The sequence below is a fragment of the Pseudorasbora parva genome, chromosome 1 (genome assembly GCF_024679245.1).
Source record: "Pseudorasbora parva isolate DD20220531a chromosome 1, ASM2467924v1, whole genome shotgun sequence".
NCBI classification, from domain to species: Eukaryota; Metazoa; Chordata; class Actinopteri; order Cypriniformes; family Gobionidae; genus Pseudorasbora; species Pseudorasbora parva.
In genome coordinates this window covers 3,239,997-3,254,142 of record NC_090172.1, presented here as the reverse complement: position 1 = coordinate 3,254,142, position 14,146 = coordinate 3,239,997, and the positions used below count along the sequence as shown (strand labels likewise).

Below are 14,146 nucleotides of genomic sequence, written 5' to 3'. Positions count from 1 at the left end.
CCAAAATTGGTCAAATCACTATTCATAACCATCTCTACTATTGTGCCAAATTTCATCGCTTCCCTACTTAGGGCTGCCATGGGAAGGAATAATAAGAAAACCAATGGATACAATAGAGGCTACAGCCCCTTAGAAACTTGGCCCCTAATAAGTAAACTTTGCAAATACATGCCAAGTAACTTTCAGAGAATTAGGTTAGGGTTCGGATTAGAATTATAAATTGATATGTAGTTGCAAAGTAACGTATAGTTAGTAGAATGTCTAAAGTGGACCATCGAGATAAAGAGTAACCAATGTTAGCTCTAAATTCAGTAAAACAAGCATTTAAGACAACGAGAGTCAACTAAACTTTAGAGTGGATTGAATATTTTAAAATATTGTGAATATTGGATATATGTATGTTTCTAACCACCCCACCCCACCCCAGCAACATCTTCTCGGCCCGGACATCATCTGGCTTTCGGGATGAGCACATCTGGGTGTCGATCGTTGACCCGCCGCGCCGCAGTCCCTTCACGCGCGTGCAGAGAGTGTCCTGCTGCATGTGTCTGCTGCTCTGCACCATGGCCATTAACATCATGTTCTGGAACCTTCCTGCTGATCAGGAGTCTCCTGTCCTTCTAAAGATAGGTCAGAAAACTTCCCTGCAGCATTTTTGATTTTCTGAATTTATGTAACGCTCAAATGTGACATCCCGCTCTCATCAGCATGCAGGTATTATTATGCAACGCATCCTGTTTGAAAGGCATGTTCTGTTCAGGTATTAATTTATTACATACTTATTAATTTATGTTCATTACACATATATATTTTATAAGATATAAATCTATCTATTTATACAGCCAAGCTCAAAGGTTTACATACACCTCGCAGAATATGAAAAATGTTAATTATTTTAACAAAGAAACAAAATGTATGCTATTTTTAATTTAATACTATTCTGGATAAGATATTTTGGTAAAACTTTATAATAATGGTCCGTTATTAATAGATAACTATGCAGGAAGTAATGCAGGACTAATGCGTAGCACTACATTAACACTTCAGCTACTACTATTAACTAATATAGAAACAAGCTGAACTAATCAGTAAGGAATATTGAATTTAGGAGATAGTTCCTTATTAAAGGTAGGGTAGGACGGACTGATCTAAAACTTGTCCAAATTTGTTTAAACTTTCTTTATGTGTCAATACATAATTAAAATGTAAGTTCTCTGAAAAGGAGAGTATAAAAACCGAGTGACTCTAGAGTTTTTAATCTGCAATAAACACCACTCATTATTTTTGTTCGGGACGAAACAAATGATTGCCTTGGGCGACTGTCACTCTCTCTGATTTGAGGAGTTCAAGAGGCAAGAAACCTCGGCAAAATAATGGCAGAGAAAGAGCATTCAAAATTCACAGTGCAGGGTTTTACAGTCAGCGAAGGCAATCAATGCAAAAAAGGAAGACAGTACGAGAAAAGGCAATGCACAGAAAGTCTTTGGATAAACAAAGAAATCAAACTCGAGTAAATATCTGCGTGGCTTTTCAACGATGGTGAGAACTGAGGGACCTGAAAAACGACTCATTGCTGGCTGTATTTCTGCTGGACAGGTCATCTTTCATTTTGATTATACATTTTTTCGGTTTATGTTTTCATGAAGCATGTATCAAGAGCACATGAAGCTGCCTAATATAGCTAACATAACATTACTTAGCATAAAGTTACAATATTTTACACTTAGCCATTAGTAGAGATGATAAATACTCAATATGCTTAGCTCAAGTTGATCGCTGTCGTGTTGAATTTTGCAAAATTAACTTTAGATAACAAAATGCATGTGTAGAAGCTAGTACAACGCATCCAGGAACTTTTTTTAGAGCTAAGTTAGCTTTAGCTACTGCTAATCAACAATGCTTTCATCATGGAAACTCTTACATGCAAAACACAGTATATGTTATGAATCTTACACCAAATTCATCTTCATTACAATATAACTGATGCTATTGAAAAAACATGATGCTACCCGTTTTCTGTGCCTTGTAAAAATAACTAGCTCGTTACCAAATCAAACAAAAATATATTTTAAACTTTACCAGTATCTGTATTCTAGTTTGATAGTGAGTACTAAAAGACATCTTATCTGTTTATATTCATACTGATAAAGTTTGATTTTTTATTACATGTGATTCTGATTGGTCGGTGTAGCGCGTTCATGTGTTTTGGGGGCGTGGCTTTGGAAAGAGCCCAGAAGGGAGAAGGTGGAGTAAATGGAAATAATGAGCTGTCTTTAAAACAGTCGTGAGAGGTCTACAGACACTCAAGTTTTATACTTTCTTTTTCAGAGTACTTACATTTTAATTATGTATTGATATATAAAGAAAGTTTAAATAAGTTTGGAAAAAAAAGTTTTTTAACCAATTCCTACCTCCCCTACCTTTAAGTAATCAATAATTACTGACTGAGATTAGCCTCATTAATAACTATTAACTAACTGACCAATTATCACAACATTATTGTGTGTCTGAGATGTAATTAATCATATTCTTTACCCTGAATAAAGTCATAAAATGCATCACTAATTACTAAAGTGTTACCTAGTCATTATGCAGGAGTTACTCTAGTGATCTGGACTATTATTTTAAAGAGGAAAATATGGTTTGTCACTTTAAAATAATGCTCCAGATCACCAGAAGTCCTTGAAGAGTGATTGGGTACTTGAGTTATTAGTTATGCATTTTATGACTTTATTCAGAGTAATAAAGGAGAATTTTTAAGAACTGCTAGTGATCTAACAATGTTTTCCACTTTAAAATAATGCTCCAGATCGCCAGAAGTTCCTGCATCATGACTAGGTAACACTTTAGTAATCAGTGATGCATTTTATGACCACATTGAGAGTAAAAATAGACAATTTCTCACATCTCAGACATGTTAATGTTGTGATTAGTAATTAATTAGTAATTCTTTATAATTTTTCTTGTTACCTATGAGTTATTAGTGACGCCAGTCTCATTCAGTAACTATTAATTACCTAATAAGGAACTATCTTTAGTCCTGAATTCAATATTCCTTACTGATTAGTTCAGCTTGTTTCTATATTAGTTAATAGTAGTAGCTGAAGTGTTAATGTAGTGCTACGCATTAGTCCTGCATTACTTCCTGCACAGTTATCTATTAATAACGGACCATTATTATAAAGTGTTACCAATATTTTAGATTAAACATGTTTACAATACTTGAATTCATAAAAAGGACCCCGCTCAGAAGTTTTCATACCAGTGATTCTTAAACCTGTGTATCGTTCCTTGGATGATCCACGTGTGTGTGTGTGTGTGTGTGTGTGTGTGTGTGTCCTTGTGTGTGTGTGTGTGCGTTTGCCATTCCCTGGATGATCCACGGCTGTGTGTGTGTTTTGTGATGGTTGTTCTTGAGTCTCTTGTTTTTCCTAAGCAGTTCAACTGACTAACGTTCTTCAGAAAAATCTTCAGTTTTCCAGCATCTTGTGCATATTTGAACCATTTCCATCAGTGAATGTATGATTTTGAGATTCATCTTTTCCCACTGTGGACGATTGAGGGACTCAGATATTTAAAAAAAAAAAAAGGTTCAAACATTCACTGACGCTCTAGAAGGAAATATGACACATTAGGAGCCGGGGGTGAAAACTTTTGGAAGATCAAGGTAAATTGTGCTTCATTTGTCTTCCAGGAAACATGTAAGGAATTTCTGTTGCTTCTAAAGGGCAGCACTAAATTAAAAAAAGATAAGATAAACAAAATAAGAAAAAACTTCATGCTGTGCAAAAGTTTTCACCCCCGGCTGCATCATGTTTCCTTCTGGAGCATGAGTGAATGATTGAACGCTATATATTAGGGCTGTCAATCAATTACATTTTGTATGTAATTAATTATACCATGTGGTGATTTAATTAATCTAGATCAGTGATTCCCAACCACATTCCTGGAGGCCCAACAACAGTGCAATATGTCTGACACACACACACATCGGATTTTGGAGTCACTACTAATGAGCTTACGACTTGAATCAGGTGTGTTTGATCAAGGAGACATGCAAAATGTGCTCTGTTGGTGTGCCTCGAGGAACGTGGTTGGAACCACTGATCTAGTTCATGTAAAAATTAATCGCACATTAAATTTGGCTTTCAAATTACCCCAAAAGGGTTTTTTAAAGTCATTATTGTGTTAAATGAGAAGAATAGATTCTAAAGCTTTAGAATACAATTGTTTTACACATTTAGGCTTCAACAGCCATGAGGGTGAGTAAATGATTACATCATTTTCATTTTGGGGTAAATTATATCTTTAATAGGATATATTTTTTAATTCTATTAAATTAAACTCTAAATAAGAAACTCATACTGCCAGTAGGTGGCGGTAAATGTCTAAATGAGTGAGTCATTGAATCATTCATTTGATTCATTCAAACGGTTGATTCATTCAGGAATGAAGTAAATGGCTCTCTTTATAAGTGAGTCATTGAATCATTTCAGAAACGAAACGCTGTGTGTCGCTCAGTGAAGCACAGTCGTTCTGCTCTGGCTTTATAAGTAACAAAAACACAATATTGTGGCTGTGTCCAAAATCGCCTCCTATACCCTTAAAAAGGTGTAGATATGTCCGAAACCATAGTGGATGTTTTTTAATGCTCTCATTCTATCCCACAATGCACCTGCTGAGACATACTTAAAGTGAACTAGGTCTAGGGTGTGTGTGCAAAATGTGCTAATATTTCTAACGTGTTATTTTTTCCCCATAACTGATTGATTTAGTTAATGCATTAAATCAACAGCCCTAATATAAGTTTTAAATGTTTTACTAAAAATATATGTCTATACACAAAATATTTTCTTGAATTTTACAGGTTCTTTCACACTGACATGGCAGGAGTTCATGGTAGGCTTAGAGAGCGGCCTTTTAATGTTCCCCATCAACATCCTCATCATTACTATCTTCAGACACATCAAACCACGCTTTCTCCGAAACCTAGAAAAGGCTGAGTCCTCCAAGAAAACAACAGCAGTTGCTGCTGTGTCTATGAACATCATCATGAAGGTATGAAGCTTAATAACTGCTCTCTCAAGTAGATTGCTGTATGTATCGTGGTTATAAGTGAATGCTCTGTTCGTACACATAGGAAACCGTAGGACTGTTAAATCATCTCAGCAAAAGCCCGAAAAACATGCTGGCTGCCAAAGAGATACGGCCTGAGACCAGTGGGGATCTTTTCTGGGCCCTGAATAAAGTCAATGGCGTCCTTCAGATTATGCAAGGTTCCCTGATCAGTACTACACACATTACATGTTTATGTGCTATATTGAGCATTATCTCAGTGTCGTTTACGCATGATATAGTAAGTCAGTTATTTTATTATAATTGACAGTTTTTATTACATTACTTTACATTTATGTATGTGTAATTTTAAAAAGTTTTAAACGTTTTTGAAACATCTGCAAATTCTTCTGCAATGTCATGTGTTATGATTCATTGACATTCATTCAGTTTGGGCGTGGCTACTGTAGCTGATGGAGGGTTTGGGGCGTGGCTACTGTAGCAGGCTGAGAGTTTGGGGTGTGGCTACTGTAGCTGATGGAGAGTTTGGGGCGTGGCTACTGTAGCAGGTGGAGAGTTTGGGGCGTGGCTACTGTAGCAGGTGGAGAGTTTGGGGCGTGGCTACTGTAGCAGATGGAGAGTTTGGGGCGTGGCTACTGTAGCAGGTGGAGAGTTTGGGGCGTGGCTACTGTAGCAGGTGGAGAGTTTGGGGCGTGACTATTGTAGCAGATGGAGAGTTTGGGGCGTGGCTACTGTAGCAGGCGGAGAGTTTGGGGCGTGGCTACTGTAGCAAATGGAGAGTTTGGGGCATGGCTACTGTAGCAGGTGGAGAGTTTGGGGCATGGCTACTGTAGCAGGTGGAGAGTTTGGGGCATGGCTACTGTAGCAGGCGGAGAGTTTGGGGCGTGGCTACTGTAGCAGGTGGAGAGTTTGGGGCATGGCTACTGTAGCAGGCGGAGAGTTTGGGGCGTGGCTACTGCAGCAGATGGAGAGTTTGGGGCGTGGCTACTGTAGCAGGTGGAGAGTTTGGGGCATGGCTACTGTAGCAGGCGGAGAGTTTGGGGCGTGGCTACTGTAGCAGGCGGAGAGTTTGGGGCGTGGCTACTGTAGCAGGTGGAGAGTTTGGGGCATGGCTACTGTAGCAGGCGGAGAGTTTGGGGCGTGGCTACTGCAGCAGATGGAGAGTTTGGGGCGTGGCTACTGTAGCAGGTGGAGAGTTTGGGGCGTGGCTACTGTAGCAGGCGGAGAGTTTGGGGCGTGGCTACTGTAGCAAATGGAGAGTTTGGGGCATGGCTACTGTAGCAGGTGGAGAGTTTGGGGCATGGCTACTGTAGCAGGTGGAGAGTTTGGGGCATGGCTACTGTAGCAGGTGGAGAGTTTGGGGCATGGCTACTGTAGCAGGTGGAGAGTTTGGGGCATGGCTACTGTAGCAGGCGGAGAGTTTGGGGCGTGGCTACTGTAGCAGGCGGAGAGTTTGGGGCGTGGCTACTGTAGCAAATGGAGAGTTTGGGGCATGGCTACTGTAGCAGGTGGAGAGTTTGGGGCATGGCTACTGTAGCAGGTGGAGAGTTTGGGGCATGGCTACTGTAGCAGGTGGAGAGTTTGGGGCATGGCTACTGTAGCAGGCGGAGAGTTTGGGGCGTGGCTACTGCAGCAGATGGAGAGTTTGGGGCGTGGCTACTGTAGCAGGTGGAGAGTTTGGGGCATGGCTACTGTAGCAGGCGGAGAGTTTGGGGCGTGGCTACTGTAGCAGATGGAGAGTTTGGGGCGTGGCTACTGTAGCAGGTGGAGAGTTTAGGGCGTGGCTACTGTAGCAGGTGGAGAGTTTGGGGCGTGGCTACTGTAGCAGATGGAGAGTTTGGGGCGTGGCTACTGTAGCAGGTGGAGAGTTTGGGGCATGGCTACTGTAGCAGGCGGAGAGTTTGGTGTGTGGCTACTATAGCTGATGGAGAGTTTGGGCGCGGCTACTGTAGGAGGTGGAAAGTTTGGGGTGTGGCTACTGTAGCAGGCTGAGAGTTTGGGGTGTGGCTACTGTAGCAGATGGAGAGTTTGGGGCGTGGCTACTGTAGCAGGCTGAGAGTTTGGGGCGTGGCTACTGTAGCAGGCTGAGAGTTAGGGGCGTGGCTACTGTAGCAGGCTGAGAGTTTGGGGCGTGGCTACTGTAGCAGATGGAGAGTTTGGGGCGTGGCTACTGTAGCAGGCGGAGAGTTTGGGGCGTGGCTACTGTAGCAGGCGGAGAGTTTGGGGTGTGGCTACTGTGGCAGATGGAGAGTTTGGGGTGTGGCTACTGTAGCAGATGGAGAGTTTGGGGCATGGCTACTGTAGCAGGCGGAGAGTTTGGGGCGTGGCTACTGTAGCAGATGGAGAGTTTGGGCGTGGCTACTGTAGCAGGCTGAGAGTTTGGGGCGTGGCTACTGTAGCAGATGGAGAGTTTGGGGTGTGGCTACTGTAGCAGATGGAGAGTTTGGGGCGTGGCTACTGTAGCAGGCTGAGAGTTTGGGGCGTGGCTACTGTAGCAGATGGAGAGTTTGGGGTGTGGCTACTGTAGCAGGTGGAGAGTTTGGGGCATGGCTACTGTAGCAGGCGGAGAGTTTGGGGCGTGGCTACTGTAGCAGATGGAGAGTTTGGGGCGTGGCTACTGTAGCAGGCTGAGAGTTTAGGGCGTGGCTACTGTAGCAGGCGGAGAGTTTGGGGTGTGGCTACTGTAGCAGGCGGAGAGTTTGGGGTGTGGCTACTGTAGCAGGTGGAGAGTTTGGGGCATGGCTACTGTAGCAGGCGGAGAGTTTGGGGTGTGGCTACTGTAGCAGGTGGAGAGTTTGGGGCATGGCTACTGTAGCAGGCGGAGAGTTTGGGGCGTGGCTACTGTAGCAGGCTGAGAGTTTAGGGCGTGGCTACTGTAGCAGGCGGAGAGTTTGGGGTGTGGCTACTGTAGCAGGCGGAGAGTTTGGGGCGTGGCTACTGTAGCAGGTGGAGAGTTTGGGGCATGGCTACTGTAGCAGGCGGAGAGTTTGGGGCGTGGCTACTGTAGCAGGCGGAGAGTTTGGGGCGTGGCTACTGTAGCAGATGGAGAGTTTGGGGCGTGGCTACTGTAGCAGGCTGAGAGTTTAGGGCGTGGCTACTGTAGCAGGCGGAGAGTTTGGGGTGTGGCTACTGTAGCAGGTGGAGAGTTTGGGGCGTGGCTACTGTAGCAGGTGGAGAGTTTGGGGTGTGGCTACTGTAGCAGGTGGAGAGTTTGGGGCGTGGCTACTGTAGCAGGTGGAGAGTTTGGGGCGTGGCTACTGTAGCAGGTGGAGAGTTTGGGGCGTGGCTACTGTAGCAGGCGGAGAGTTTGGGGTGTGGCTACTGTAGCAGGTGGAGAGTTTGGGGCGTGGCTACTGTAGCAGGTGGAGAGTTTGGGGCGTGGCTACTGTAGCAAGTGGAGAGTTTGGGGCGTGGCTACTGTAGCAGGTGGAGAGTTTGGGGCGTGGCTACTGTAGCAGGTGGAGAGTTTAGGGCGTGGCAACTGGAAAAATGTGCCCAGTGCAGATGCGTTGGATGACATTTGCGCTAGAGTTTTTAGCTTACTCAAGACACATAGCAACACAGCTAATATGTAAGACCTTTTATTAAAAGTAACCTGTTGAGATAAGCATTCACAAGCACCCCTGAGAGCTGTGTCTGTGATGTTTGAGTTGGGAAAGGTGCGACGCAGATTGTTTAAAAATATGCTTTATTTTTGTAATCCCAGGTGCAACTAATGTCGCAAAAACGACATACTTCACCTTTAAGTTCTGTTTCATTAAAAAAAAAATCCCCCAATGTGCATGTTTTTTTATTACACAGGGACTCATCATATGTGTTGTGTGTTCCCGTGCAGTAGAAAGTGTTGGTGACCCCCATTGGTCGTTCTGCAGCCGTTTCGTTTTATATACACTGAGCCACATTTCTCGCCTACTGGAGCACGTGGGAGAAAAGGGTTACTTTCTTAATGAAGAGCTTCGGGAGGCACGTGGGACAGTCAGTGTTCTGCTGAAGAAGGCTGAAATGGTGTCTGTCCAGCACACTTCCCAAAGGTCAGCTTGTCCTGTTGTAAATGTATTAACCCTTGTGCATCAACTTACAAAAGTTACTCTGAGGTCCTTAGAGGAAAAAATGTCTAAAAACTGTCAAAAACATTTTAAGCTATGGAGACTTAAGGTTGGTCTAATCTTAGAGAAGACCCATAACAAAAAAAAAAGCGTTATAGAGGATTATAAAAATGATTTATGAACATTATGTTGAATAAAACATGTTGAACTCTAAAACTGCTAGAAAATCAAAGCCATTAATTTAATTAAGTTGTTTTCCAAATTTGATGTTGATATTTCAAAAAATTAGCTTTCAGTGAGATTTTGTTTGGGCGCAGTACCACTTTTTCCCCATTACATGCAGTGGGTGGATTTGGGATTGAGTTTTTCTCTCAAATTTTACACGCACAGACAATTTTTTTTTTATTACACACAATCAAACACACTCTGCCATTCATAGTAACACACCCACACACACACAATTATAGCTGCATAATTTATTCAATTGACTAATATGCAGAAGCAGAAAATATTTGCTTTATAGGCCAAACCTTAGAAAACCGCACCATCCGGTAAAAAAACAAAAAACAAACAGCAAAGCTTTGCTAAAAGAATGAAAGCCTAGCCTATTAACAAACACTGTATCATTTTATAGTGAAATGACCCTGGGGTTAGAAATTTCAGTTTTATTGGGTTTCATTTGGGGACATTTTTGTCCAAACGGTCCTGAGACGAACTATTTTTGTGTTACCAGTGTTAAATCTATTTATTAAAGGAAATGAGGTTAAAATAGTAAACTTCCAATAAAAATACACACTTGTACCAAAATGTATGCAGTTGGCATTAACACAGGCAAAATGATCAACAACAAAAATGTACTTTTGCATAAAAAACATTACTGTATAAATGCTCTCATGTACCATGTGATTTAAAAAAAAAAAAAAGCCTGGATGGATCTCCCAAACATAAGGTTGTTGCCTATCATAATAAATTCCCCTTAGTTCTAAACGACCTGCAGTATACAACTATTTGTTAATTTTCCTGGTTGTTACCCATTTATTTTCCAAAATGTGCATATTGGTCCCTTATACCGATATGTATGTATTCTTTATAGGTAGCCTACACTATAATTATCGAAGGTTACGCTGTAAATTAGTTTTACTTGCGCAGTACTTTGTGGGCTGTGATCTAAAGCTGTTTTTGTGTGTGACTTTTGTTCCAGCACTCCATCTGTGCAAGTAGAGAAGAAGAAACAGGGATGGTGGTTGCCTTGGTGGTTTCTTTTTATTGGCTGGACCCTGCTTTTTACCATTAGCGGTATTTCCACCTTCTTTACCCTGTTTTATGGCTTCCAGTACGGAAGGGAGTCATCCATACAGTGGGTTGTCACTCTTACCTTGTCGCTTGTCCAAAGCATCTTCATCATGCAGCCCCTTAAGGTAAGAACCAGGGGGATTCTTTTCCTCTTCTCAGGAAAAGGTGGAGGTCTTGGGAAAAAGGAGAATTAAAGGGATAGCTCGCCCAAAAATGATAAATGCCTGCTATTCTATACTGGAAAACAAAATTAATCAAAAATTAACTTATTCTTACACAAACGCATCGTTTCAGAAGGCCTTAAAAAATGTTCTAAAACTTTTGAATGGTATTGGATGTAAAGTCTTTATGTAAAGACAATGTAAAGTCAGTTTACTTCTTTTAAATTAAACATGATTTTATGAATAAACTACAAACACCCCGCATATTCTGACAATAAGTGTCCAACAAAAGTTAAAAGGCTCTATTGTTTTGTATCAATGAGTGATCAAAACGGTTTTCACACTGTTCTGAAGAAGAAAAAACTCTAGGCAACAATATCCAGTTCTGAAAAGCCTTGTGAACAAATGTTTAAAATGTGTTAGATGGCCTTATTTCAGTGATTTTCAAAAACTATGCATATACATTACCTTCTCAAAAATACAAACTTTTATGTACATGTTGCTCACATATTACTGTAGCCCTGTTTGTGCTGAATCCAGTGTAATCAGACTTTAGCCATTAATATGCTTTAAAACAACTGAAAAAACAAAACAAATGTCAGAGCATGTCAAACTTCTTCACAGCCATAAATCAGCCTTGGGCTGCCATTCACTGCCATTATAAAGATTGGATCCGGCAGGACATTTTTTTTATATAACTCTGATTGTACTGATTATATCAGCACTGTAAAAAAAATCATAATTTTAACAGTAAAAGACTGTAAAAATACTACGGTTAAAAACAGTTAAAGGACAACTCCGGTTAAGAAATGAGCCTTGGGGTAATAAACAGATGGTTACCGAGTAGATCGTTCTCTGGGATGCGTTTTCATGAAATCGAATGTAAAGAGTTTTATCTCTAAAAACAGATTAGCTTATAGCGCTTGTCTATGAGGCATGGGGTAAGTGAAATTAAATTGCTAGTTAAAGGGGTACTTCAGTGCTGGGAAGATGAATCTGTATTTAAACTGGGTCATTAATGTAGTAGAAATGTGAAAATATTTTTTAATTTGGTGCTTTCTAGACTGAGAAAAGACAGAAAATGTATTTTTGTCTCATGGGGATGAAAGACTACAATTCCCAGAATGCTTCGCTGCCCTGTGAGGCCATTCCCAAAGCCACCACTACTGGATTACTGTAACTGAGTTCCTACAATTAAATACTGAACGTGCCTGTTCAATATAACGATCGAGTTGCAGCGTTTCACAGCAGACTCAGATTACATTTAACGTCATAAATGAGCTGATGAGCTCTCGTGATGAGAGCTGAGGTAATCGCGACCACATTCGCGGCATACATTCACAACGCGTTTTCAGTTCATGCCTTTGGAAGCTTAACTTTCATAGAAATTAATTTGAGAAGTTAAAACACTTACATTGCTTAGCATCCGTTTAAATGAATGCCTGTAGCTGAGCTGTGAGTGTGATCTCCATTCCCCATGCACAAGTTGAAAACATGCGGAAATGGCTCCCTCTGCTGGCTGGAGTCTTTAGCCTCTGGGCAATCATTCCTCTCGTGACGCAAATATCGTCAATTTGCGTCACGAGAGGAATTTTTTCAGAAATAAAATGCATAAATCTCTCGTCTCAGGGGGATATAAGAGGGGGGAGCACGATCATTTGAATATACTCCAGGGTTTCTACTGATACAAAGCCATATGCTAATCGCTGAAGTAACCCTTTAATACCACTAAAAAGGCTCAAAATAGTCTCACACTAACACGGCAGCATAATGAGGGTCCCTACATGCAAACCGAAGCATTGAGAACTTTGTAAGAGTACAAACAGATACAAGAAGATACTTTATAAACACAGCGCATTACGCGTTTACAGACGGCAGCCATCTTGGAAAACAGTCTCAACGAGTCGAGCCACGAACGCTGTGCTATGTGAGCTGATCAAAAGGAATTAAAGGTGCCCTAGAATGATTTGAAACAATATGTTAAATTGTTCTCTAATATCTACATAGAGGGTATGTGGCTTATTTAAGGTCAAAATAGGTCCAGACACAGTTTTAAAGGTCCTTTTACAACCCTATAAATTGTCCCTAGGATGTAATGCTCTGTTTTTGCCTTATTTGGAATAGTCATGAATATTAATGTTGAGCTCTGCTCTGATTGGCTGTTTCACTCAACTCCTTGGATTTTATTTTTACAGTGTAGGATGGCTTGAGGGCAAATAAATAATGGGATAATTTTTGGGTGAACTATCCCTTGAAGTACTGAGTATGATTAATTGTGAATAATGAGGATACATGAGTGTATACATTTTTAATTTTGGCTCTCAATTTAATTTAATTTTGATGACTAGGAGAAATAATTGAGATTACCGTTCTCTTTCACAACCGTTATGGATTATAGGTGATATTTGTGGCGATCTTCTTTGCCATGATCCTGAGGCCAGTAGCTGTGGAGAGCAACGAGGAGGTCAACCTGCTCTTGGAGGGTGAGAACATGCTCTCGGAAAAACGAAATCATGCTTTCTGTGCCAATATCTGAACAGTAGTACCAAAATAATACTAATGTTTCCATTTTACAGAGCAAAAGAAAAAATGTGAGGAATACTCTGGGAGATCAATATCCTGATTGTGTCGCAGCCCAAATTCAAAATGAGAAGGAAGATGCTTGGCTTGAGATTGTCATCAAATTCACCCACTTTTATTCTAGATTTTGGTGTTGGGAACAGAGGATGCTATTTTCATAACTATGTGAATGATTGGCGTCTCGCTGTCTCTTGCAGTTATAATCCATTTGTGTAGGCGGACTTTATTTTTCATGTAAGCGTTTTAGTAAAATACCTACGTGTACAGAACTGTTTAAAAAAAAAGTTATTTAGTCTATACTGTTACAAGAACGAAGGTTTTTATTCTGATCAAATCAAAAAACAAAGTGGGTTTTCTAATTCATTTGAAAACGGATAACAAATCTGTCAAATGTCATATTGGGATTGTTTTACAAACAACGATAGATGTACATGCTGGTGGTCAGTATCATTCTAGACATTGTTTAAATTATTAGAAGAGCAGGTTCTCATACATTTTGGTAACTAGTGTTTCTGATGTGATTGTTGAGATTTGCTTAGTGTCATCTTAGTCTGAGAGCTATATTACATTCTTAAAAAAACACTGAATATTCACTAAGTCACTGTAAACCCCATAAATACTCTGTAAAATGTATTTACTGTCAATAAAAAACTTATTTTCCAATGCATTTCAGTGTATTAATCAAAATATATTTGACTTTGTGCATTTTTGTGCATGCATCTTTAAATGCAAATGAGCTGCTGCTTCTCCCCGCCCCCTTTCCAGATGAGGGCGGAGCCTTACCACTCTTAGCTTATCATCTCTGGCTGTTATGCTCCTTTGGCATTGACTTCTTATATTTGGTTTTCAATTAAACTATTTATGTAACCTTTGTGTGTATTTGACAGTCGTTATATCTGTAAACTAAATAAATCGCATGTGTTTTTGAGATATTAGATATATTAAAGTGGCAGCAGCTGAATATTCACTGCTATTGTCTGAATAACTTTA

At 40.7% G+C, this 14,146-nt stretch overlaps 1 protein-coding gene across 1 annotated transcript; it reads left to right on the top strand.

Annotated features, from left to right (window-relative positions):
* Positions 1-533: 533 nt before the first annotated feature.
* pkd1l3 (polycystic kidney disease 1-like 3) lies at positions 534-13,281 on the top strand. The gene is made up of 7 exons (XM_067448182.1): positions 534-630; positions 4,868-5,058; positions 5,141-5,276; positions 8,912-9,107; positions 10,324-10,540; positions 12,975-13,059; positions 13,153-13,281. Exons 1-7 carry the CDS (start codon positions 543-545, stop codon positions 13,197-13,199), a joined length of 960 nt encoding a protein of 319 aa, XP_067304283.1. The 5' UTR covers positions 534-542; the 3' UTR covers positions 13,200-13,281.
* The last annotated feature ends 865 nt before the right edge of the window (positions 13,282-14,146 follow it).

Excerpts from the sequence above, each read along its gene's own strand:
- pkd1l3 (XM_067448182.1), top strand. The coding sequence starts at position 543 with ATGTGTCTGCTGCTCTGCACCATGGCCATTAACATCATGTTCTGGAAC. Across the intron at positions 9,108-10,323 it reads GTCCAGCACACTTCCCAAAG|CACTCCATCTGTGCAAGTAG; the intron begins GTCAGCTTGTCC and ends CTTTTGTTCCAG. Across the intron at positions 13,060-13,152 it reads GGTCAACCTGCTCTTGGAGG|AGCAAAAGAAAAAATGTGAG; the intron begins GTGAGAACATGC and ends TCCATTTTACAG.